At 32.0% G+C, this 27,696-nt stretch overlaps 2 protein-coding genes across 3 annotated transcripts; one reads left to right on the top strand and one right to left on the bottom strand.

The window, feature by feature from the left end:
• The first annotated feature begins 934 nt into the window (after positions 1-934).
• Positions 935-13,274, top strand: LOC106063506 (tetratricopeptide repeat protein 16-like). 2 transcript variants are annotated; one of them, XM_013221899.2, is made up of 14 exons: positions 935-1,386; positions 2,073-2,251; positions 3,268-3,363; positions 3,742-3,896; positions 4,668-4,806; positions 6,327-6,517; positions 6,764-6,893; positions 6,987-7,201; positions 8,025-8,272; positions 8,956-9,107; positions 9,468-9,560; positions 10,441-10,649; positions 11,974-12,112; positions 12,235-13,274. In XM_013221899.2, exons 1-14 carry the CDS (start codon positions 1,251-1,253, stop codon positions 12,385-12,387), a joined length of 2,235 nt encoding a protein of 744 aa, XP_013077353.2. In that variant the 5' UTR covers positions 935-1,250; the 3' UTR covers positions 12,388-13,274. The 2 variants fall into 2 exon arrangements, with proteins under 2 accessions (XP_013077353.2, XP_055898164.1); XM_056042189.1 differs by having other exon boundaries at positions 935-1,356.
• A 1,026-nt stretch (positions 13,275-14,300) lies between these two features.
• On the bottom strand, positions 14,301-27,388 carry LOC106063510 (cap-specific mRNA (nucleoside-2'-O-)-methyltransferase 2-like). Its single transcript, XM_056042188.1, has 14 exons — positions 27,323-27,388; positions 25,014-25,294; positions 23,717-23,879; positions 23,105-23,262; positions 22,279-22,502; positions 21,518-21,715; positions 19,820-19,940; positions 19,142-19,401; positions 18,444-18,617; positions 18,017-18,157; positions 16,865-17,269; positions 16,214-16,312; positions 15,792-15,972; positions 14,301-15,626 (listed from the first exon to the last, which is right to left on the bottom strand). The coding sequence occupies exons 2-14, from the start codon at positions 25,177-25,179 to the stop codon at positions 15,520-15,522; spliced, it is 2,397 nt and encodes a 798-aa protein (XP_055898163.1). The 5' UTR covers positions 25,180-25,294; positions 27,323-27,388; the 3' UTR covers positions 14,301-15,519.
• Between the last annotated feature and the right edge of the window lie 308 nt (positions 27,389-27,696).

The following is a 27,696-nucleotide window of genomic DNA, read 5'->3' on the forward strand; positions in this document are numbered from 1 at the left end:
ATTTTATCAAATGAAACATTTTGGACAATTCAAACTACCTCAACATCCTTAACAATAGGTAGTTTTTACAGCAGAACCTCCAAATTTCTTGTTTATCTCATCTTATATAATACAGACGTTACTTCAAAAAAGAAGATGATATATACGTCCTACTCGTCATGCATATTAACCAATGACCTAAATTCTGCCAAGTCACTGGTTTTCCTGGCTTGCTCAGGCAACCCAATCCATGCTCTAATAGCGCTAGGGAAGAAGGAGCATGAGTACAAATTTGTCCTAGCATATGGAACTAGGAATGTGCCTTTATCTGTGTCTTTCTGAGTATTTTATTAAATTGTGTTTAAAGTAGGCCTACGCGCACCAATTATTGCATTGGCCTGGCGTTCATCTTGTTGAACACTTTCTCGTGTGATTGTAGAGCCCTATTCTCGAGAGACATTCGACCCGTCCACATGTATCGCAGGTTAGAAGAAATAGTCACATTAATTAGAGTAACCTAACACCATTTGTAAAATCACTGATATGGAGATGATATAATGATATGTAGTTGGAGGAATGATGACGGTTAGCGCAACCAAAGCTCCACACTTCAACCTGTCTGGATGAATGGTTCGAGACAGATGATTCTCTCTTTCACAGTTTTACCAACTTCTTTTGTGATCATATCGTTCTGATTCATCTGCCAAATTTAGTTCGTGTTCATGTGTTTAAGAAAACACCGAAACGAAAACATCATTTGAATTTGGAAAACCAAACTTTTTGTTCCAACTATGGAACCATACTAAATTCCAACCATAGACATAGCTCACAAACCTATATATAGCTGTTTAACAAATCTAACCATAACTAAAAAAATCTGACATGACATAGAAATATATAGGTCTGGGAGTGGTACTAACTAGCAATAAATTTTGTTTCGTTAATCCCGATAGACTTTTATCCATGGAGATAAAAACAATATGGCCGTCACAAAGCTTACTAGTGGAGATATAGTATTCTGTTTCCATGATCATATAATTAAACATCAAGAACAAGACTTTCAAACTGTTTACAATTAATTTAAATAAGTTAATTTAAAATAATTATTTTACTAGTCTTTAAAAAATATTTCTTGATCTGTGCAAATCTACAATAAAACCCTAAATGACAACAAAATCAGCTTTAAGTTTAACTTTAACTTTTAAAGTTTAAATACTTTAATTAAATAAATGAAAGCCAAACTTCAAAGTATCTCTTAGCTTAGGTTTAGCATGGATAAGAAAAAGAAAATTTCGCTTGGATCATTGCTTCCAACTAGTGCTCTTGACACTCTCAGTATAATTGAAACACCAGAACCAGACAGTTTTTTTGGTGACAGTGAGTCTCTTACATCACCATTTAATGTTGGTAAGTCACTGTAAGACTGTAAGCATAAACAATTACAAGAAGGTATTTTAGCTTTATATATATATATATATATATCATTATAGTTTATGTCGACATATTTTGTTCAACATTCATAGGAAGCAACTCTAATGTATGATACACTAAATATGTTAACCCTTAAAGTGCTACATCTTTAATTTACTTTAAAAGCCTGTGACAAGAGCCATGACTTATACTGATATGCTAAATGAAAATTACGGGGCAATCATGCAGTCAGTTCTGCCTAAGCCCATCCCTATGGTTATAATTAAATTCCACTTCACTTGTTTGTGTATAGGGTGAATTACAAGCATAAGGAAATTACACCATAGTAAGCCCTTTTTATTTATTTTGCAATGTTTACACAAAATTGCACAATATTTTTATATTTTATTAAAGTTCTAAATTGATACATTATGACATACTAAATTCTCTATTTATCTTTTTAAAATGATTTTCAGGATAGTTTGGACTAGAAACAATTTAATTACATTTAATCTCAATATTTGTGTTAAGGCTAATTATGTTTTTATTGTTTATGCTTAAATTTCTTTTATTAGATATTTTCAACAATTGTATTTGTAAATTTGTCAAGTTTATGTTCTAACAATAAGAAATTATAACTGTACTAAGTCTCTCATTACCTAAGCCAGCTGTTTTATTTACAGAAACTGACCCATCAAATCAAGTCTTTCATGCAGACCCTGGAGATGTAAATGTCCACCAGTTCTATCCAGTTCTTGAGCACACATTTAATCGTAAACAACCATCAAAAAAAGATTTATTAAGTTTAGTTGCAATTGCTGAAGAAGACTTAGCATGGGACCACAAGAATACCAACAGCATAGTATATTAAATATTGTTATCCTTTGTTGTTATATTACTCTTACTTTTGCTACATTTCAAAATGCTATATTAATCATACTGGTAGATTTAGTTAGTAATCAATGCTTTAAAAAAACAGATGTTTTAATAAAAGTTTGAAGTGCATTAAGCTCATATTCTTTAAATTGTTAAAAAATTTAATTTATATTTTCCTCATTTAGTGTATTTAAAAATATTTTTTTTACAAATATATATTCTTCATTTACGCCATTATTTATAATGCTAAGCTTACTTAGACTTAGAACCTCACATGCCTTTCGGCGCATTGGGCAGCAAGCTCCCTCCATAAGATCTGTCACTGGCAATGTCTGATACCTCTTCCCACCTCGTGTCCTCTGCTATGAGTTCCTCAATGAAAGTGTGGTGCCAAGTTATACGAGAATGTCCCTGTTTGCCCTTTTCTTGTATTGACCTCCATGTCATCGCAACTCTTGGTATGCATAATTCATTCTATTGGATGACATATCCTGCAAATCTCATATGATGCTAGGTCTTAGCCATTTTTGTTGAGCCTCATATAGTCTTTTCTCAATTTTGGCAGATAACCACCTGAATTATTAGTTTAACAATTATCTATTCTCCTATTAATTATATAAGACTAGTATTTTATTTCTAACCTATGATTAAAAATTTTTACTGATCTACCAATCCCATCTATTAAATTTATATAAGGTAACTATTGTGAGAAGAGGTAGTGTTTATAGGCAATTTATTACATTATGCTTTCAATAGCATAATATTCATCTTATATAGCCCAAAATAACCAGTCTAACTCCTGTCCTCATGTGTGGCTGAAGCACTAAAACTGATGGAACTGTTAACACTGATAAGTGAAGGAGCAAGGACCAAAAAGTACCAGGCAGGGAAAGTTCATTAGTACTAGTTAACTTGGGAGGGGGGGGGGAAATATGATTGTAAAAAATGTTTTTTTCTATATCAATACTCTATTATATATAGGTTTCTTTTGACATGTTATAGGATGAACATGAAGAAGTACATGAGGCTGTTGCTGACAAAGATTTGATTAAAGATAACAATGAGCTATTGAGTACAAATCAAACTATTGAAACTCATGTAAATATTTCATTTTAAGTATTAAATAAGAATCATTATAGGCAAGATTCTAGAAGATTTAGGGTTCGAGGATATAAACCCATCAAACATGACTATACAATTAAAATAACCCTAATCTTAGAATTTTGTTTTATTTGTAGTATTAGATAATTGAATTTATTTAATTTTAGTGAAAGAACTAAAAATGTTACTTAGCAATTCAAGAACGAAAATACTATTAAGAAATATTAAAATTAATACATTATAAATATTTTATTATAGAATGGACAGACTACAAGAGGATATTTGGTTTTTAGCTTTCCTACTAATAAATAGAAACTTGGATTTGTTCTTTGAGATAGAGTCATCTATTGTTCCCTCTTTGTTCTGATAAATAAGGAAACAGTTTTTACAACTGCTGTTGATGAAGACTGTTTACAAGCTGCCATCTTAAGAAGTCAAAGTGGTCAGACATATTCTAGCAGTTCACTTGGGGGCAAGTTGAATCAGAAAGAAAAGCTAAACAACATCATTGCAGATGCAGCTTGGCAGCAGTAAGTATTAATAATATAATAAGGAAAAGACTTAATAGCATACAAAGGAATATAATTGCCTTGCAAGGGCTTTTAAACATATTTTATATCTAAATTTCATTACAGACAAAAGTAAAATGTAATACTACATATACATTTTGGATTGGAATAATGTTCTCGTTTCATTTTTTTAAATTAGAGTATTCCAAAAATTAATCATTTTAACTAGAATTCTGTACATTTAGTGTTTTTTTTTTTTATTAACATGCAAACTTCTTCATTTGCTTAGGTCAGTAATTATTCAAAGCATCATCTCAGAGATAGGTGTAGAGGATATTTAGAGGCTTGTGCTATGATATTAAAATAACTACATTGGCTAGTTATGTGCATATTGAATAGTAATTGATTGTCTATAATATAGATTTCATTCATTTGTAAATCATGATAATTGAAATGCTTTCATTGATTATTGGTTCAAAAACATGCTTCTTATTACTTTTGGCCAAAGAAAACAAAAAAAAAAAATTAAATAGCTATTATTATTGTATGTTTTTTATCAGACAAAATATTACAATATTAAATTATAGGTTATTTATCTATTTTGATAAAAACACAATTGTCACATTAAACATGGTGATTCTTTTATATTTATATATATAATTATATTTATAATAAAGATCTCTATTTAGCTAGTTATATAACTGTTAAAGTTGATAAAAAAATTTTAATATGTTTGCTTTACTTTTTCTTCTTAAACATTTATAGCACATGGGAGTTTATTTTATTTTTCAGCTATCATAGAGCATTAGAAAAGAAGAATAACCCAGACAATGTAGTGACATTCCTCAACAAAGCCATCAACCTATTACCTCATGAAGCTACATTCTACTCAGCAAGAGGGGAAGCTTTTATTCAGCTATGTGACTTGCAGGTAAGTCCCATTTCATTGTATGGCTGTTAGATGCAATGTTATGAAAAATGTATTCGCTGGCATTACTAAATTACGGATAATAATGTTCTGCTGGAGGCTGGTGTGGACTTAAAGAAGCACTAATTGCGCTGGGTTAGACACTTATACAGCTTGGGAGATCAACTCAGGTGTCTTTTTGCCCTCACTGGAATAGAGGATAGTAGCTGGTGTTATGCTCCAATCAAAACTATTGTAGCTCATGCGAGTTCACACAGCTGCTCAGCTTTCCATACGCTCTTCAAATAACTGAATAACACTTAGCAAACATTTAAAGCATTTATTTACAGGGGAAAATGGTTGTCGAGTCTTCTCTCTAAGTGCCTCTATCCTTCTTCCCTTCTGGCGTCTCTAAACATGTTGTATTTCCTGTCTAATTCTATCCACTCTTTTGGTCTCAAGATTAATACTCAAATTACTCTCAATATATATTATAACACTGGCAGCAGATGGCCTGTGAAAGAGACAATTGAAGAGCTCTTACAAAGACTTTGGGACACACATTTGAGTCCCAAATAAAAGCCTTTGTTGAAGATAGACACAGAAAATGAAAAAAAATGTAAATAGACCCCTGGCGGACAATTACTTTGTCTACATCAGATGTGGAAAAATATGTAGGTCGCAACTGGGTTTTCGAAGTCATGTGAAACACTGTACACATTTTTAATCTTTGAGATCAAAGACATTGCCATTACATTTAAATCATTTAAATATGAAATTGATTCCAGCCTTTTATGGCGAATTTAAAAGATTTTAAGACTGTTGTTATTGAAAAGGATTTACATATTTTCAGAATGACTTTTACTGTGTAAAGGTAATCAAACCAGACTTGTAATTTCATTTAACTGACATCCAATCTAATAATCATCTCAATGTTTTTTTCTAAATATTCCAAAATTAGATTTACACAAGGAGCTTGCTGAACTTCAGTTTTCCAAACGTAATTACTTATTCTCATATATTTGTGCAATGTTTCCATCTTCATATATTTATGAGCAGCTTACATAACTCTGTTTCAGAAATAGATTCATGAAGAGACCTCCGTTCACTCTTAAGAATAACTACCTGCAAATATAAACCAAATTATGATGAGCTGTTATCAAATCACTTGTAGTTTAAATTCATACATAGCATTAGCTAAATTATTATAGATTTGATATAAAATTTCTGAAATATTTTATTTTATAATGGCCGGCCAAAATGTGTTCTTTAAGTTTTTGGCCTGCTCCTAAAAAAAATGTGCCCATCTGTGATGTAAGAAAAATTATATATTAATATTGACAAGCTATATAAGATGTATTGACTAATCTCTAGTAACACCTTTTTTTAAGAAGTCTGTTTTCCTCTAAAACAACCCTCTCACTTTCCACTCTAAATACCGGTACATTTTAAAAAATTGTTCTTCACCTGCTTATGTTAAATAAAACAAAGTATGTTTTTAGAGTTACACAGAGTACTCATATCTAACTTGTCAATCTCCACAGTCAGCTATACTCAACTACAAGAAAGCTTGTTTGCTAGATCAACAAAATCAAGACTATTATTTCAGACTCGCATTCCTGTATTACTTTCAAGGGCAAATTCTGTTTGATCGGAGCCTGTACACAGAGGCATTGGAGTTATTTACTAAAGCATCAAACATGGTGCCTAGCAGCCTTGGTTACAGCATTAGAAGGTAAAAATTTAAATCTTTTTAACTTCATTGTTAAATTTAGGTTTTACCTGCAATTTTTTTTATTCTTCAATATCATTTCTTCTTTTAATATATTTACAGAAATTAATTATATTTTGTTCAATTTGATAAGAATTTTGACTTTGTTACATTATTAATACTTAAATTACATTCTGTTTTAAAAATATGTAGTCTTCCTTTCAAATATTTTGTTGTTGTCTTTTCATATTATTTCTTTTATCAACCCAGCATTACCTGCTTAGCAGCCCTGCAGAGAAATGGAGAATGCATGGCACTAGTCAATAAAAGACTTGAAATTGATCGCAAGAATCCCGATTTATTCATTCTTAGAGCACGACTTCATGATTTGTTCAGAAATGTAAGTTGTAATTCATTTTACATTTTATTTAAAATGTAGAACAATACATGTTTCCAAATACTGCAGATTAGCAAAAAGTTGTATTATTCTTAGACCATCCAATGCTATTATGATGTCAAAGCTGCTTTAGATCTTGATCCTGAGCACACAGAGGGCAAAGTAATGATGGACAATTTAATCAAAGTTGCCAATGCTAATAAAATTCAAGCCATGGAGCTGGACATTTCTGGCAGACACAGAGAAGCTCTGCAGAAAATGATGATAGCTATATCTACCAACCCATCAGTTGCTGATTTCCATGTGCTTAGGTAAGTTATCATAAAAAACATTCTTTAGAATTTCTGGGTTTTTATTTCAATTCAAATTAAAAATCCTTGAAACTTTGTTCAAATCATTCACAGACAATTTGTTCATTGGGTTCATTTGAATTGTTCAGCTAGCTTGTTGTAAGATCGCAAGTAGATTTCTTAAAAGTCTAATTTTTATCACATACAAAAATTAACAAAGAAACTCAGAATAGGCCCAATCTTATGTTGCTCTAGTGATAAAAAATTTTGGAAATAATAGCAACAAAAGTTATAATGCATCAATCTCCTGAATGTACTTTTAATGTTGATGTGATGAATTAAACATGCTATGACAATATTAACAACATATTACTATCCAGTGAACAATTTGTCTGTGAACAAATTGTCAGGAAGTCATTTATCATGTGAGCCATTTTTAGTGAACCAGTTGTAGGTAAACAACTTGTCTGTGAACCAGTTGGTGAACTATATGTCTGGTGAACAAATTGTCAGTGAACAATATGTTAGGGCAATGAATAGTCGAGTGAACAATATGGTTGGGGAATGAATAGTCAAGTGAACAATATGTCAGGTGAACGAATAGTCATGAAAGATTTGTCATCAAACAAATTTTCTGTGAATAACTTGTTTTGTTTCCGAAAATGCTTAAGCTTTTAAAACATAAATGAATTTCAAAAATGTATTTTAATATATTTTTGCTATTGATTTTTTTTAATTATAAAATTAGTTGTTAATAAAAGATTGTTTCAAAGAATATTTTCTTTTGATACAAAAGCTATGCAATCTACTTAGTTAATTCTAAATATTTTTGATCTACTTTCAGAGGAGCTCTTTACAGAAAACTGAGTGATTTCAATTCTGCCATTGATGACTTCCTTCTGGCAATAGAGAAATGTGACCACAATGAAGCGGACCCAGTTTATAGAAATGCACAAAGACAGTTGCTGGTCACTTACAATGATTTTGCTGTTGAATGTTTTCATAAAGGCTTCTATGATGAGGCGCTTGTGTTGTTAAATAAAGCTCTTAAAGGAGAGAAAAAGGAAAAATCTCTTTACGTTAATAGAGGAGGTTAGCTTTTCTTCCTAATTTCAAGACCTTTTTTTTGTGAAAAGAAAATAAAACAGTTGTAAAAATGATTGTTTTTAAAGACTAAAATATCATTTTCTTTATTATACGATGAGGTGTGGTGGCTGAATGGTAAAGCACTTGGTTTCTGAACCAGGGTTTTAGATTCAAATCCTGGTGAAGACTTGGATTTTTTTATTTTGGGATCTTCAGGCACTTCTGAGTCCACCCAGCTCTAATAGTTACCTGACATTAGTTGGGGAAAATAAAGGCGGTTGGTCATTTTGCTGACCATATGACACCCTTGTTAACCATGGGCCACAGAAACAGATGACCTTTACATACATTATCTGCCTTATAGATCTCAAGGTCTGAAACAGAAACTCACCTATTCCTTATAGGATAGGAAATATTGAACATTTGACAAAAAAATATTCAGTTTAAAACCAGTCATGCGAAATAAACATTAGGGATATCTATTTATTAAAAAATAGTCAGTATTTGAAAATTAAGTATACTAAGAAGAAATATCTTAATATAAGAATTTTATTGTTTTATTTATATACACATATTGTTATCTTTTTTTGCAGTCATATGTATGCTTTTTTTTAAATATAAAAGCATTAATAATATATAACAAATCTGTTATGTTTTTGCTATAAATATTTTTCAAATTGATCTTTCAGATTGCTTTTACAAACAAGGGGACATAACCTTTGCATTGGAAGACTATTATTTGGCATTGGAAATTGATCCTCAGAATGCTGCCATCAAATCTAGAATTGCTGCTATACATTGTGAGATGGGAGAGAACTTGAGTGAAGAGAAAAAATACTCAGTAATAAAGACACTGTTTTGTTTTTTTTCCTGTTTGTACTTTGTACCTTGACTTGTAGATTAGGTTGTCTTTGTAAATGTTAGTAAAATTAAGTATTTCAAATCGCTTTGAGGTTAATGAAAGTATATAAGTACCAAACATATACACTCAATCTTAAGTCAAAATCTTTTTTTTTTTTTACTAAACAGTGACTGTATTAGTGCAAAGAATGCATTTCATTGGCCATACATATAAATAAACAGTTAACTCATATGCTCCTTAAATGTATAAGCAAACAGTCATCTTAAATGTTGCTTTTTTTATACGGTGCACCAGTAACCTGTATTAATGCTAAAATAATTATAATTTCACGTCTATTAGGAAGCAGAGGAAAAGTTTACGTCTGCTATTGAATATAATCCAAAAATTGGTCAGTTTTACATCTCAAGAGCAAGAGTTCGGCTTTTAATGGAGGTGAGTAATGTTAATAGTTCTAAAGAGCCAATCAATAGCAAAGCAGAAATTTTAATATTTATATATATAGTAATGTTTCTTTTTTTGCTTAGAATTAGCCTGAATTTAATATAATGAACTATTTTATAGTGTTTTATTTATAAGACTTTTAAGAAATTATGGACTACCAAAGAAAATAGAAAGATTATTATATTTTAAACTATAGTGCTATAAGTATACACATGGACAAGAATAATTTTGTTAGGTCTCACATCAGGCTCAAAGATTTTCCTATCAAACATTTTTGAGCTCTTTCAGAAATATTTCTCTGTCATCATTTAGTTTTGAACCATATTCTCATGCATATACCCTGCACAAATGACAAAAGAAGTAAAAACAAAATCATGCAACCCGCAACCCCACATGTGTAAACCATGACTCTCTGTAACTTGTCATGATTACTGATATATTAAAGATTCTCTGCCGCATCAGTACTATTTGTTTATAATGAGATGTTTCCAAAGCTTTCCACTGCATATTTCACAAACACAACGTGAACTATAGGTATGTCCATAGTTTCCATTATAATGCTACGTTTATGAGTAAAATAAATTGTGTAAGCCCTGCACCCTTGTATACCCTGCACAGCTGCCATTCGTTTGTAAAAGCCTGTAAAACCCACAGGTTATATGCATGAAAATATGCAAAACTGGTTTGTAAATTAAGCTAATATGGACACACAATATAACTAACAAAAAAAACAACAACACCTAACTCAAAATAAAATAAATTGTGCTAACTACAATCTTTGTGTGAATAGACAGTCATTTTTCTTACTCTTCCTCATGAAAGAATTCTAAATGTGTGATTGTACAAAGTTTTTTTTTATGCTATTCTCCAGGATGTTAGTGGTGCTAAGGAAGACATACTTCTTGGTCTACTGTTAGATCCAACAAATGATGAGATCATCTCTATCATGACTCGTCTTTTTCCTGGCAAATCAGTTGGGGATGTCAGGTCCAGTCCAGATGCCCAAATGGCTTTGTCCAAACTTAGTGCTAATATTATCTCAACAAGTTCTACAGCTATTACCAATCTAAGACCCAAGAGGTATGGTATACTGATATATGAGAAACAGTACATTTGTAGTTTGATTGTCTTTACCAAATTTTTAAAAGACCTACTTGTTTTTTTTAGATATTAAACATATGACCAGGGACCAAGTTTTTAAATGAGAGAAAGTAGTGAATTAAATGCGACTAAAATAAGGTGTCAGGGTTCACTTAAGCTTGGCTGGACTTGGTTGGTGTGTTTCTTGACTTGGCTCGTTAGGGGGTATGAATCCTCAATAACACTTAACAATACTTGTTTAATTACTCAAATAAGAACAGTTACCACTAGATAGCCTACACATCAACTCCAACTCCAAATCTCCAAGAATATAATATTTTAATATCCAATATTGCTCAAGTAAATATTAATAAACAAACACCAGTCCAGGAACATAATACACTAACGAACTACCAATTCACTCTATCAACCAACGGGAAACTACCATTGAAGGACATCATCCTAAGAAAACCAACTACAGCCAAGGAGACACTTGATTGCATAGACCAATTAAAAGATGCAAACAAAGGGATATAACTCTTTCATACTTAAATAGTACAAAGACATAACACAATCACTCTCGCCATACCTGCCCCTGACATCCCCCCTCTCACAATATGACTGTTATTGTGTCAAATAACAGTCATTGGAATAAGGGATCGCTGACCAAGGCTCGAACCAGTGACCCTGGAATCGACAACACCACCTAGCAATAAATGGATTAAATTTTAATTAATACTTTGAAACGATTCCTCACTAAAGGCAAACATTCTAAATGTTTTAAGAAATCTGTGAATTAAGGGCTGTGTTTTCTACCTTTATGTAAACTTCATTAAGATCCTTGATTTACTTGATTTAAAGAAAGTTATGTTTTATTGGTTTTTAGAATCTAATGGTGTAGTTGTTAAAGCACAACTATAATAAATCTAGGGCCTGATAGATGGCTTCCTGGTCGTGCAGTTTGCGCGCTGGACTGTCGTTTGGATTTATCTATGGTCCTGGGTTCAAACCCTGCCCGCTCCCATTCCCATTGTCCTGCGGGAGGTTTGGACTAAGAAGTAAACTATCTTCAACTCAGAAGGAACATCCGAAACATGTAAAACATTTTGCAAACGAACATTTTTGGTGACTGAGATTTAAGTTCCAATGATTAAATTCTACCATGTAGTAGAATAAATTGTATTTGTTATTGTTCAGGCTATATAAATACACTTTATTAATTCTTGGATCACTTCATTTTTTTAATATCTCATACAGTTTTTAGTTCTTCATGGAAAATTAAATGATGACATTTTCTTTGATAGTTATATATTTTTTTTTTTAGTCCTTCCATAGAAGATGGCAGTGTAGAAGTTGACAATGAGACAGTCAGAAAATCTGATGTTACCAAACAAACTATGAAGTTTGTGATGTGTATGGAAGAAAGAGAATTTTATCTTCAGCAAGTCAGAGAAAAGAAAAAGGTTGTTCATGTTTCAAAGCAGACAAACAAAACTATTGTTTAAAACAGTACATTTTTTTAAAATATAGTTTAATTATGGACCTTTGCTCAAGTTTTAATGTAGTTTTGCTTGTATTTGATTAGGTGGAATCGAAAGTAAAGGATGCTCTGTTGAACAGAAGAACTCTTCGTTACACTGGGGCAAGATTACAAGCATTACCTCCACCACAGCCATTGAAAAAAAAATCCAAAAGTACAAACTGGAGAACTTTTTCTTTAGGTGTTGGTGGACTTTGACCTATTGATAGAATGTACAGTTGATTTGAGAGAAAGGTTTCTGAATGTGCGTGCATGATGATTTACTAATAAACATCCTACAAATATGATTATTTTCTTACAAAACTAAAAATTTTTAACTGTTAAACAAAAGTTTTACAATTTTACAGTTACACTTAGTTGCAACTGGGTTTGCATGGTCATGTGAAACACTGCACTCATCCTTAATCTTCGGAATCAAGACATTGCCATTTTATAAAAGGATTTGATAAATGAGTCATTAGCCTCCACCCCCTTGTTCCAAATGTCTCATGATGGGGTTGGGTGGGGGACATGTGGATAGGTAAATAAAAGCTTGTATTATAGAGATGCTGAAAACATATGAATATATTTCAGGATACATACATTTTTTTATTATTATTATTTGAACAAAATTGTGTAGAAATGTACCCTAGAATATTTGAATTAAAAAATGTGTGAAATATCAGTATTGTGTATTTGGGTAGAAATGTTTTTTTTCTTTATTGTTAACAAGGAAATAGTTTCTCACTGTAGATATGAAGCTAATAAATGGCCAAGACAGTATAAGAGATTTTAAGATATTGAAACAGACAATGGCAAACAAAAACGAGTGAAACTTTAACACTACACACGTGCAGACACATATAGATCTAGTATATTTGTTTGAATCACTATTAAAAGCTGCTTTGTGAATATCTTTGAATTACTTTTACCATTGATGTATGAGATGAGATATTGATGTACATATCTTTTTGTCAATTTATATTTTCAAGTTAACATTAACAGCGTCTACCTGTTTTGTGATACTGTAATTACTAACATTGCTCATTAGGTTTTGAGTTATGTGATGGAAATAAACTATTATATTATATAAGCAAAGAAAAATACTCATGCATTTAAGTTCTGCCTTTACATTACTGTTTTTAAAGAAGTGTATTGAAGTAACGTCTGTTATTTATTTTTATGAACCCTTTCATCTTTCTTTTATCACAGAATTGTGATATTAAATGTAATACCTCATTTCAAATAGCAAGTATTGACTTAATAACATCTGTGCTCTGGAGATTTAGGCCCTGAAAAAAATTCACCTTTTTGGGGGGATCGTGTCCCATAATGTCAAAATTCTGGTGATCACAAGCATCCCCTGCTACAATTTTTTTTTTTACATTGGTCTTTGATAGTTGGTTACTTATCTAATCAAGACATGATAGTTGGGTACTTATCTAAGCAAGACATGATAGTTGGGTACTTATCTAAGCAAGACATGATAGCTGGGTACTAATCTAAGCAATTGACTATTGATGATTTCTATTGGTACATTTTTTAGGCATTTGGCTGTTTTCAATGAGCTATCTAAAAGTAAATCTCAGCTGTAAAAGTTAAGTACCCTATAAGACCTTGCAAATCTATAGGGCAGATGTTTCTGTGGCCAGCACAACGACTAACCACCTTTACCTTTCTGCAACTAATGTCAGGTACACATTAGAGTTGGGTGGATTCTGGCATCCTCAAAATCCCAAGGCTTTTCCAGGAATTGAACCTGAGACCCCTGGGTTTGGAAGCCAAACGCGTTACCACTCAACCACAATGCCCCCAAATTTTAGCTGTGGACGTTAAAAACTTCTACTGCTTAAAAAACCACATGTATGGATAACAATTTAAATTTTTTCAAGCAAAAATGTTATTATAATAAATAATTGTTAAATACCAAAATGTGACTAAAGAATAGTTCATGTATACATACACCTGATAATAAAAAATAAGGCTTGTCTTCGAGTCAGAAGATTAATGAGGAATACAATATTTTCTGTCGATATGCAGTCCAGCTATGACCTACATATTTTGCCACATCCAGGGCAAGCATAACCATATACAGATGATAGAAATCCTAAAAAATGACAACAAATCAAATATTTTGCAACAAAGTGTAGTAATTTTTTTTTATTCATAAAAAAAAACATTTTCCAGTCAATATATTAGCAGAACATATTTCAAAAACAATACAATAAATATTTCATATTTCTAAACTTAATAAATACAATTATTCATTTTATAAAATTTTTAAATAGAAGGCTGAAATTCAAAAATGTGAAAATGACATTTAATATGGCTAACATTTTTTTTTATTTATCAAGAGACGCTCTATTTAGCTCAAGATAGTAACAAGGTCAAGGTACTTGGATTATGGACGCAAAAAACTCCCACCTCCCCTGACATTTATTATAAGCTTACTTAATATTATACATAACAAAAATAATTTTAATTGAACATGAACTGTGTAATTATCAATGTAAGCTGCATTGGGTCAGGCTTGTAAATAATGTGTAAGATGATAAGTTACAAAGCAAATTTGTTTGATGAAAAAAAAGGAAAATGCAAGCAAGGTTAAGAAAAGCTTAGACAACAGATTACTTCACCTTGCATGAAAGAGAACATATGGTATCTACTACTTTCTGATACACAGAGTGGATGTATTTCACAAAGGGCATGTCAGAAATTTTTCAGACTCTTATCACAGCTTAGCTCAAAGTGATGACAGATGTCTTGAAATGCTGTAGCAGATAGTGGCTTTTCATCTGTATTAATTAGGGGAAAATTTGGTCATATCTGGGGGGGGGGGGGGGGGGGGGTTAAGCTTAGAAAGAGCCAGAAATCTTTCCTAAACCTTGAGCTCAAAGACAATATCTATTATAAAATTATAAAAAAAAAAGGTATCAAGTGATATGTATTTTTTCCAAACAGAAAACGTAATTATCCAGAGCTCAAATCTGTTGACATGTAGAAATGTAGGAGCAATAGGACATACCTTTTACACTTCCTAATCAATATCTAAACAGAAAAAGTTCCTTAGCTTAGAAAAATTATTTTGGCATTTAAGTAATAATCAATTTGCAGAAAAACAAATGAACCAAAGAACACTTCCCTAAGATAACCAAAATTGAATGCAAGTATCAGAAATTCTTGTACTCATTTTGAACAATAGCACAGAAAAATAATTAATAACAGAAAACTGACCTCTCCCATCTTTAAATATCATAGGCTAGGACACCTGTGGTATAAATCTCTATAGTAAGCCTTTACAGGAGGATTAAAGAAATACAAATATTGATGTAAAAATGGGCAGATGGTATTTCATTGCACTTTTTGATTCATTTTTTTGTAGTAATCTAGCATCAAGTTAATGAAACCAGCAACCATGTAATTGTTGTAGGATGTCAAAAACTGGACATATTTACGATCTGGAAAGGAAAATATACCAATATATATATATATTAATAGAGTAAAAACATTAGAACTTAGATCTAGTTATTTCTATGAAACTTGTTAGAATTTGTTAAAATGACATTTAAAAAGAAAATAATTTTTTGATTATTAGAATGTAATCTAAAGGTTTGAAAACTGACCATTTAAAATAAAGGCAAAACTGACTACTTCCAGCAAACACTCTGAAGTTGTTGAGGTCTCACTACAAAGTTGATCAGAAAGATCTCTCAAGTGTTGCCCAAGAGCAGGACATAGGTGTTGAAACTTTGTAAAAACGAACATTTGATGTAGCCATAGATTTGGATGACACTTCACTGACGTCTGAAGAAGATATCGACAATTAGTGCCACTGAAAAACATGCACTTTTTAAACAGATCAAAGTTTGAATTTTTATTTAGAATTTTTTTAAATATTTAAATTTTATTTGATTCTTAATTTTAATGCACATAAAAATAAAATAAAAAATACTATATAAATAAAGTAAACCATGGGAAATAAATCATTACAATGTAATGCAATGAAGTACTAACGTATTTACAAATGCTATTCTACAAATCTTACTGATTCAAAAGATCTGGCCAAAGAATACACTAGACCTGCTGTCATTCTTGTCAGTGATAATGCTGTCAACAAGATCAGCTGACTGCCGTGCTTCAAGTGCTGTTGATTTAATAAATGCGCATTTTAACTCAAAATCTATTTTAATATGACAATATAGACATAAACATAATAAACGAAATATAATTTGGTGTCATATAACATGTTCTATCAATCTGGTACATTATGGACTATTGTAAAATTTTTAAAAATTTTGCATCTCAAAAATCTTGCATAAGATATTGTAGCTAAGTGGAAAAACACTTGATGATGGCTCTGTGGTAGAAGACTAGCTGTAGGCTGAATGGTTATTTATACTATTCTTATAAAAAAAATCATTCTAAACGTTTGGGGGGTTTTTTGTTAGAAAGGGAAAAAAAAATTCATTTTTAAAATAGGTTATTTAAAAACAAAGCTTTTTTTTTTTTTTTTTTTTTTTTTAAAGAATGTTCAAAATTAAAAGTAAAACTGCTTGCATTTAAAAACTAGAGGTAATAAAAAAATGAATGGAAACAAATAGTTGAATGTGCAAATATCTACAGCTTTTAAATGAATCTTGATTTCATGAATCTTGATTGATTAAACAATAACAAATACTGAACAATATGCTGATACCTTTAACACTTGAGTCACTGCAAATATGACATTCTTCCGAATCATTAACTCCTCATAGTCTGACTGAAATGGATTTTTAGCATCAACTTTACCAGGAGCTCGAGTCACATTGACAATTATATATCTGGCTGACCTTAAAGTAGCAGCTAAATCTTTATCATCAATGACATGCTGGACATTGAAATGACCACTGTCCACTTTGTTCATGAATGACTGATAAATAGGGAAAGTTGACTCAGTGCCTTGGTCCACATCCCAGAAAACTACAGTTGGACACACTTCACCTTTTTTGGACTGAAAAGATGAACTCCTATCGCTGTTTCCAAAAGGGGAAATAATTTCAGAAAGCAATTGTCCAACCTCATTCACATGTTCTTGATAGCCCAGCTTTTTCATATTGCTTAACTGAAAGTTGAAGAGAAAAAAAATGTTTTAATCTTGTACTTTACATTCCCAACTCATTTCAGAAATTAATTTGAGAGAATTACAGAACAGTAACTCCAATTAAGCTGGTATTCAACTGTTTTTATTACATAATCAAGAATAATTATTTCCAGGCTCACATATTGTTCATATGTTTATATCATTACATAACATAAGACTTCACGGAAACAAGTCACATTTTCCCTGTTTTGTCATTTGTTGGGGAAAGTAGCTGGCCACATGACACCCTCATTAACCGTGGGCCATCTTCCCAATAGATTGTAAGGTCTGAAAGGGAAACTATTGTTAGACAAATGACATATCAAGATAAACAACTCTGCCTGCTCAAATAGTCATCAGTATTAAATAGTTTCACAAATATGTAGAACTTTATTCATGACAGTTCTTCTCTAATACTTTTGTATGAACTTATATTGACAGTTCTTCTCTAATACTTTGTATGAACTTATATTGACAGTTCTTCTCTAATACTTTTGTATGAACTTATATTGACAGAAGTTCTTCTCTAATACTTTTGTATGAACTTATATTGACAGAAGTTCTCTAATACTTTGTATGAACCTATATTGATAGAAGTTCTTCTTTAATACTTGTATGAGCTTTATTAATGACAGAAGTTCTTCTCTTAATACTTTGTATGAACTTCTATTGACAGAAGTTCTTCTCTAATACTTTGTATGAACTTATATTAGACTACTTCAAACTTACATCTGAGTTTGTCACCAGCATTGTCATGTCACTCATAAGAGCTGTATCACAAAGTCTGGAGTTTAAGATGAATGAGAATGGTCTCCCTTTCTCAACATCACTCCATTCGTCGAATTCTTCATCTTTGAAAACCTCTTGATTCTAATCAATGGGATCAATACAAACAATTACTTAGGGATCTACTAACACAATGCAACATTCATTATTCTAGATTTGCACAAATTAGTCTCTTAAAATTTCTTAAAACTTTCTATATCATTTTTCTCAACAAGGATCTCTGAATATTTTCAATGTTATTGTGTTAATTAACTCCAGATCCACTAATCTAATCCACAGTATAGTGTAAGATTTGGATGTGCAGGATTGAAATCACATGTTACATCAGGCAGGAAACTCATGTGAAGTATGCCCTCAAAAGTCAACTTACTCGTAATATTTTATCTGGACACATTAGATCATGGTGTTCTAAGTGTTCGATTCTCTCCTCCCAGGACATAGAACTCAGGTTCTGGCGCAAATAAAATGTCCCTTTCAAATGTTTCTGTGGCCACTTTGACAGTGGCTGTAACTGATTGTTTTGTGGAATGTAAAAGCTTGATTTCTAAAGTAAAAAATGAAAAAGTATATAAAGGTTAGTTAATAAAGCCAGAAATAGATGCAATGATTTAATGGTGTCAAGCAAGTTTTTTAATAGTCTTTTTTTTTAAGACTCATCGTTATCTCTAGCAACTATGTTATTGTTTAAAAATTTAATTATCTTATATTTTAGTATCTGGTGGTCTTCCAGATTTTTTATTTGCGTCAACATATAAACCTGCCATGAGAGTGGACAAACAATTTACAATTGTTACAGGAGTTGCTACCATGAGGCAACAACATATATGTATATATATATATATATATGTATATATTTCATTTTTTATTCTATAGTTGGTAAAAGACTAAGACTAAGCAGAAAGTTTCCTTGATGAATATCTTCTTATTTAGTTAACACAGACACAAAAAGACATTAGGACACTACAATAACAGATGACATGACATTATGACACTACAATAACAGATGACATGACATTATGACATTATGACACTACAATAACAGATTACATGACATTATGACATTCTTACATCTCTTTTATATTCAGATAGTCTTTTTGTTCTATGCCTGGCCTGAAAACGAGTTTTCTTCAAGAAGAGATCCAAGGCAAGCTTTTGTTTGGACTCAAGTTCCCTCTCAGCTTTCTGGCTGAAGTTCTCATACAGTGAAATATTGAACTCGATGGTGTCAGCCTGCCACTCAGAGAATAACTGACAACACTTCAGATGCTGCTGAAGAAACGCTGATGGGATATCATGTTTGAACTGTAAGGTCCCAGGCTTTTCATTATCTAAAAAAGACAATATACATAATCCAACTTTTGGTGAATGTATTTTAAATTCTATAAAATACGCAATCTCTCAATAACAATTGTTTATTTAAGAGCAACAGAATGGCTGCCTGGTCATGTGATTGACACTGTCCCCTGCAGTCCAGAAAAAGGTTTGGGCTAGGAAATAATAAACATTCCTCTCTGAAGGTGGAAGGAATCAAAACAGACAGCTATTAGACGAATTTCAAAAAAAGAAGAAAAAAATTAACTCACATCTAGCACATGCTTGAAAAAAAAAAAAAAAGGGGAGACATGATTGTACTATTGAACTATATACCTTTTTTTTAAATATTCTAATGTTTATCTTAAAACATATGGTTTAAAATGTCACCAAATACAATACTAAAATAAATCTTTGAATATTCTATTTACATACACACAATAACTTCCAGAAGCTTCCACAATGTTTCTATCTTGACATTATTCCTGAAGTTCAAACAAACTAGATAGACTTCAGAGTTGCCACTCTTGCTAGTCGCTGGCTTTTTAGCATGAACCTAGTAAATACAATAAGTTATGTTATTAAAAAGTCAACCTTTAGAATAATACATTTGAATACAAAAATTTCACATTGAACTGATCTTATTTGTTTCTACTAAAATGGTCACTTTTTGAACCCCTCCTCTCCTTTTTCAAATCTATGTCATGAAAGTCTACACAGGAATTTTAACTGATTGTATTAAACATTATGTGCATAAAATTAACTATACAGACAAATATATGTACGAATAAACATTAACACAACACAAACATTATATTATAGACCAGTTTTTGTCTAACATTTAAACAATATAGCAATTATATTATACAACTGTTACAGTAATAAAGGCTGTTGTCAAATGTCCTAGAACAGAAGTGAGCAAATTTTGGATCATGTGGTGTAATGAACTCAGTTATTCAAATTGCTTTGTCATAGCATGATAAAAAAAACTTGGCATTCCTGACAATACAGAGTTATCCATTCACTGTTTCATCCATTAACCCTTAAAACGCGTGTGGTAGTTTATTTATTGCAATTCCATTTTGTACGCACTTATTTTAAAACAGCTCAGCACTTTAAGGGTTAAATCAATCAAATGAATGTAATGCTTACTGAATATTATACATGTTACTGAGGAAGTGGTCAGTCCAATTATAAAATGTAATGTTTAAATGTGAGATGTTGCAAATATTAAATAAAGTGACAATGCATAATTAGAGCTAGCACCACTTGTACTTGTCAGCATTTGTTGTAAATATATATATATATATGTGTATATGGAACCTAGGTATATTTTTAAGAAGTGCAGAACTGTGTAGAAACAAATTAGTCCATCCCTACCCTAGAAAAAATATACGCCAAATTAATACCCATGAAACTATAGAAGCCCTCTAAGTTGATTTATGAGAAAAACAAAAATGTTTAAATGTTGCCCAAGTGTTGTTTTTTTTTAATTATTTTACAATTTAGACTATATTACTTATTCCTCTGAAACTACCTTTATCTAGTTATTTGTAATGACACTTCAAATGTTTCAAACTGTCTCACAACTAACAGGGAGGCGCGGTGGCTGAGCGGTAAAGCACTTGGCTTCTGAACTGGGGACCCGGGTTCAAATCCTGGTGAAGACTGGGATTTTTAATTTCGGGATCTTTGGGTGCCTCTGAATCCACCCAGCTCTAATGGGTACCTGACATTAGTTGGGGAAATGTAAAGGCGGTTGGTCGTTGTGCTGGCCACATGACACCCTCGTTAACCGTAGGCCACAGAATCAGGTGACCTTTACATCACCTGCCCTATAGACCACAAGGTCTGAAAAGGGAACTTTACTTTTTTTTACAACTAACATGACCTAACCAAAGGTCAAGTATGGATAAACTTTTGAGCTAGTCACTTGATTTTTTAGTTGTTTTTTTTTTAAACACTAAGCGCAGAAAAGTACTAAGCAAATATTACAATCATATAAATTATATTTTTTACAAATATGTTTTTTTATTATTACAGTAGATGCTATTGTAATAACAATCAATTTTCAAATTTAACATGGTTTTAAAAAGGTATTATAATATTAATAACATAGTAACATTTATTTACCTCCTTAAATAGAAGATTCAATAAGAACATTAATGCAACAGAGGCTGGTTCAAACAGAGTAAACACTTTGAGCACAAAGTTTCCACCTTTAGCCAACAGAAGGCAAGCAGCAATCAGCTCACAGTAATGCAGTCTGGATACTAAGGCTTCCTGCTCTGCTGGGTTAATCTGACAATCTCTGCTTCCATCTGCTGTGACCTGTTGTTAACAAAAGCCTAGCACAATTATTTGAAATGATAATAAAAGACAACAACAGAAATGAACCAAAGTGTATCAAACAAAATGTTCAATAATTAAGTTAATTTAAAAAAAAAGCTAGTAATGACATATAGCCAGACCCTGACTATTTTACAATTGTTAAAATCAGATTAAAAGATGTTTCAGCTAATAATATAGTTTTAGTTCTATGTCTAATGAAATGCAGATATCAAATAATTGACAAAAATAGTGATGAAAAATACTGGCTGAGAGAAAAAAATCACTCCTTGTGTTTAAAAGATGTTATTTAGAACTTAATGTTTTTAGTATAAAAAATACTTTAAAAATAAGACATAGCTTATATTAAGAGTAGTTGTATCAATTACTTTGGATCAGTCATGTAATTAAATTTGTAATAGATCTAGACTAACAATAATAATTCTATGTAATTAAAACTATTTTTACCAACTGTTTTTGTTTAGCGCAATAGCATGCGTTTAGCTTTCTCAATATGATATGATCCTATCTATCTAATTTAAATAATTTTTTTGTCTTTTTTATACCAAAAAAATGTCCATTTCTTGATCTTGTTTTACTTTGCTCATGTAGCTATGCAAATCTTCTAAGTAGCCTCGACAGGTTATGTCCCCTGAACCATCTCTACCAAAATACCATTGTGAATAAGTATGACGAATGAGGCGATCATCCGGGATGGTTGCATCCAATGAATTCCCTTCATAATAAGGGTTTAATGTTGTAGCTCTCCAGTCCCACATATGGCGAAATTCTGTACATAAATATTGGTGACATGAGATTAGCATTCTAACAAAAATAACATTTTGCACACAACTATTGGTACATTTAGTAAGATCCCTTTATAAGCATTTACCAGAGATCATATGCATTTAAGTACTATTAATTAAAGCTGTTGATGTTAAAGCCCCTAAAAATTCTTAAAATTAAAATACTATGTAAACATTGGTTAAATTTAACAAAAACCATTCTGAAAACAAAAAACACAAAGTTTGAATTTTTAAAGGCCTTGTATGAAATTGAAATCATTACAAACTATTGCAATGATTCATTCTTAGATATTATCTCTGCCTGTGGTCCCATCTGGGGAATAGGCCAGCAAGCAGCTTCCTCCAAGTGTCTCAGGTCTAGCTGAGTCTCTCCAACTGTGCCACATCTAGCCCATCTGCTTGGCATCTGCACCCAAATCACAGACTATCCACTCTTTCCTTTGGGGATCCAAGTGAGGGCTTGTCTTTTGATGTAGAATACAGGCTTGAGAAGGGTTGAGGTAGAGCAGCACTGTAAGAGCTATATACCAAATAGTGACAAGATGTCTTAAGGTTTAGAGAGCAACAAATTAATAAAAATACTTACTGGTATTTTGCAGGTGATAATTCAGACATGTTACGAAGGCACCAGGTGCTTCACACAGGTGTACAGAGAGGAATTTATTTTGTGGCACAAGACTGAAACTATTTAGTAACTCATAGAACTTAACCCAAGCTTGAGTACACAGCTCAACACCAGCATCTCTGAAAGATAATAAACTATTATATAATCCAGTCATTTCAGACCAGCATTTGCATTTTTCAATAGACAAAAAATAATTTTTAAACCTAGAAAAGCCAACTAGCCACTTAAAGAAAGTAAAAAAAAATGGTAAGTGCTACTTTACATACATTGTCTTCTCCTCCTGCCTTTTCATATGCTTAAATTATATCAAGCACAAATAGAGATGTTTTTGTGGTAGTCAAATCTTAGCAGAAGTAAATCAGGGCTTATCTCAGTAACATAATGAACAGCCACTGTTAAAAAAATCCCTGATGTAAGTCATCTTAGAGACCAGGGTAGACTCAAAAATATGTTCAATTCTGAATAGAATAACTTTTCATCACAATATTAATTCTATCTTCTAACAAACAAATACTCATTTCAGCCTAAGTCATCAATTTGAAAGATTATTGTATACATAAGGCATTTACTTACTTGACATATGGAATAATGGCAGCCGCAAGGTTACACCTGGTTGTATGGTTATGCCATTCTTCTATATCTTTACTACTTAATTTATCTTTTATTTCATTTAAAGTGTCTTTGAGGGTCAAGAGTTCAGAATCCTGAACTGTCTTTTCTGTTAGCACTGGATCTTCTGTTGTGATTATCAAAAACAAAAAAAAAAGCACATTAATAATTAAAAAATAATATTTGCCTTTCACTGCATACAGGTGTTAAATTTGCCATGCACACTGGTTGCACAATCAAGGCTATCAGCATTTTACAGCATAAATGTATTTTTTTCTTTTCATGGTTAGATTCTAATAATAGATTACTGAATAGTTCCGAAAATTCCAATACTGTTTATAGTTAAGATTCATAAACTCTTTTTTGATTCTCAAAAATATAGCATTTAATGCCCACAAAAATGTTATAAACATAGTATTTGTAACAATGCAAGTATGGAATTATTAAAATGAAATAACAAGTACAATGTAATAAGGGTTAGGGTATCAAATATATTTTAAACTTGATTAAAATGTTTTTAGTAACTTAAAGAACAACCCGGATAAATGTTGAGCAATATGCTGCGGTGGCTGAGCGGTAAAGCGCTTGGCTTCCGAACCAGGGACCGGGGTTTGAATCCTGGTAAAGACTGGGATTTTTAATTTCAGGATCTTCGGGCGCCTCTGAGTCCACCCAGCTCTAATGGGTACCTGACATTAGTTAGGGAAAAGTAAAGGCAGTTAGTCGTTGTGATGGCCACATGACACCCTTGTTAACCGTAGGCCACAGAAACAGATGACAAAGGGGCAAAGGTGAACAACTGGCACCTTAACCAGTAAGCTTCGGGGGAGGGGGGCTAGCTAACCATCTAGAAGGAAAACTCTGAACCCAAACTTGTACTGCCTTAAGGCTATGCGCAAACATAGGAAAGGCTTTGGGAGTCAACCCTAAGGAAAAATTAGGAGCTGGTGACCCTTGGGTCATTAGCAGTACACAGTAGGCCTACTACATGACAGAACCTGCAACACTACTTTACTGATCCCAAAGTGTATCAAGTATTTACCGTTCCTCTAGATGCAACGACTGTGTGGGTGACATCATTCTCACCACAACTTATGGCCAAGTTTTAAATTAGTAAAAATAAATCATTATTAAAAAGATATTATTTACACCTTATATCTACTTTTAATTACATTCAAAGCTTGTACAAAGCTTAATCTTTGAAATACAATTTTGTAAACCAAAAAAGGAACTAATGTTAGAATTATATAAGACTGGTCACCTCCAACCCATGTTTCTATTAAATCATCATGAAATGCCAATGAATCAAAGCCAAATGACTTGTCAAAAAGACTTTCTACATCTTTCAAGTCATAAGAATGAGATAGATGGTCTAGTGTCTGGGAACATTTTGATGAATCGCTATCTCTCCAGTTTCTCTTGGCCATTGAAAATTTGTTTGGTTGAGCCGTGATGAAATATCAATCTTCATTTGCTCGTAATATTTTTGAGTGAAAACAATTGCATTTAATATTATGTGATGTTCAAAGCTGGTCTCTAGTTCTGTAGAAAGAAAAATTTCGCTAAATATAATTACTGTATAAAATAATTGTAGATTTATCAAATATACTCCAGAAAGCATAAAATCTATAAATATAATTCTCTTCATGGCTCAACAGTCTGGACACCAAGAAGTAATGGAAAGATCATTCTTTTATTTCTTCAAGTCAGACTACAGTTACCCAACGCAACTTAAGCAGCAAAAAAAAAAAAGGGGGGGGGGGGGGGAGAACAAGTAGTATTCACCCCTCACTAAATAGCTGGGCCAGACTTAATCATTGTGACCAAGAAGTCATGGAAAGATCACTCTTCTATTTCTACAAGTCTGAATAGAGTTACCCCAAGTAACTTTTGCAGCGAAAAAAAAAAAAGAGGGGGAGGGATTACAAGTAATCTACTCTGTATTCACCCGTCACTAAATAGCATGGCCAGACTCAACCATTGTGGGGCCCTATGCAAAACGAATTTCGCAGGTCAAGTTTGGGTAGGGATGCAGATAAAAAGTGAAAATTAAGAGTTTGTATTAGAAAATAAATTTGTCTTTGCATTTTATTCATTCTTTACTACGTACAAAATTACTTTACGAGCCTTGCATGTAGTGATCATACAGTATATCATAAAAATTCTTCCTACATAGATCATGCTCAATAGCAAGAATTACCAAATGTTTCAATCTATCTTCGAGAATTGTTGACCTCAAGTAATTCTTCATTAGTTTGAGGTGCAAGAAGCTTCTTTCATCAAATTCCACAATTACAGGAATTGCATAATACTTTTTTTTTATCGGGCATAGGAATGGCGTTTTGCATAATGAATGACACCCCAAAATGACAATTTTTGTCTAGATCTATATCTTTCAGGAGATTTGTATGAGTTTTCAAAAGATTTTAATAATTTACGGAGATTTCCAGGACTTTTTCTAGTTTATTATCTAAAATGAGATTATTTTAGATAATGAAGTCAAATCTACTCTTAGGCTTAGTCCCCTTAGATTCTAGTTAGATCTAGAATCTAGCTATTGTGTACACTGTATGTTGTTAGACACTTAGTATTTTTAGTTTATGTAGAGACGCACCAAAATAGATGGATGTTGAACGCGACTAGTGACGCTAGGACTTAGTTGGGTTAGAGGCTACTTGGAGACAAAAAAATCAGTTGGTGATAGGATTTCATAAGGGTAGGACGTATCTTATCAGCAGAGACATCGACTGTGGCCTTTTTTGCTGGATTAAATCTATTTCATGAATTGTTCAAAGGTTTGGACTTCATTTCTATACTTGTTAATCGTGAGTGATGTCTGTCCTGTTGGTTAGTCACATTGAAATACACCTGCACAAGAAACCCATACATCTCCAGAGTAATTCTGTCGAAGTCAGACAGGCAACACAAACTACAAGGCAGATGATGAGATAGGCATCATCACAATGTTCAATATTTGAGATGAGATGATGAGTAGAGGCAGAGCTAGAAATCAGCTAGAATCAGCTAGATCTACTCTTACTCTAGATCAAGATCAAGTCAATCAAGAATATATTCAATATAGACTATAGATCTAAGATTATAATAGACATTGACATAGAATCTATGATACTGATAGATAGATTCTAGATCTTTATTTATTAGTAATACTGACTTAGATCTAGTGACAATCTAGTCTAGATCTAGTAATAATAAATTAGTAACAGTAAATTATAAATAAATACTAAAATAGTAATAACTAGATAATCTAATTCTAATACAGACTATACTAACTAGATCTATAGACTATAATAATAATAATAATACTTAAAACTTTAATAGACTAGACTGACTAGTGTAGACAGACTTGACAGACTGAACAAAAGTCAAGTAGTAGAAGTAGATCTAGACTTTAAAAAACAGTATTTTAGTAGATTCTATATAGACCCCAGTATTGTCTAAAGATCTCTTTTAAAGTCTAGATCTAGATAATTATAGATATATCTAGATCTATATAGTATATAGATCTAATTACTCTTGACTAGATCTAGATCTATTATTGCTACAATTTACCAGGGAAAAATTGTGGAATATGTTTTGTATGAGTTATACAGCAGTTATGAGCAGTATAAAAGTAAAAGTATTTATATTGCTTTTTTTTCCCCGCCCTGACCTATATAATTAATAGAATTGTTTTAAGAGTGCCCATAATGTCACTAATGTCTGGCGGGCATAATGATCTTTATTTTTAATTGTTATAAAATTGTTTTCCTTTTAGCTAATTTGGGCATTCTGCGGGAAAAATCCCTAAAAATAGATCTAGACCAACAATTAAAAAACGGATGCAAAAACTATACTATTATTTCACATAAAACCTAATAAAACATATCTAGACCCGATGGCATTGCATCCATACGAAAGGAAATAAGCAAGCTAACATCAGTGTT

The sequence above is a fragment of the Biomphalaria glabrata genome, chromosome 9 (assembly GCF_947242115.1).
Source record: "Biomphalaria glabrata chromosome 9, xgBioGlab47.1, whole genome shotgun sequence".
In the NCBI taxonomy this organism is placed as follows: domain Eukaryota; kingdom Metazoa; phylum Mollusca; class Gastropoda; family Planorbidae; genus Biomphalaria; species Biomphalaria glabrata.

Bases quoted from the DNA above. Each gene is read 5' to 3' on its own strand.
- LOC106063510 (XM_056042188.1), bottom strand. From the start codon at position 25,179: ATGGCCAAGAGAAACTGGAGAGATAGCGATTCATCAAAATGTTCCCAG. The intron at 19,402-19,819 runs GTATGTAAATAG...TGTCTTTTTTAG, and splicing joins GCTTCTGGAAGTTATTGTGT to ATAATGAAAAGCCTGGGACC. The intron at 18,158-18,443 runs GTAAGTTGACTT...CCCATTGATTAG, and splicing joins GTCCAGATAAAATATTACGA to AATCAAGAGGTTTTCAAAGA.
- LOC106063506 (XM_013221899.2), top strand. From the start codon at position 1,251: ATGGATAAGAAAAAGAAAATTTCGCTTGGATCATTGCTTCCAACTAGT. The intron at 1,387-2,072 runs GTAAGTCACTGT...TTTTATTTACAG, and splicing joins TACATCACCATTTAATGTTG to AAACTGACCCATCAAATCAA. The intron at 3,897-4,667 runs GTAAGTATTAAT...TTTATTTTTCAG, and splicing joins GCAGATGCAGCTTGGCAGCA to CTATCATAGAGCATTAGAAA.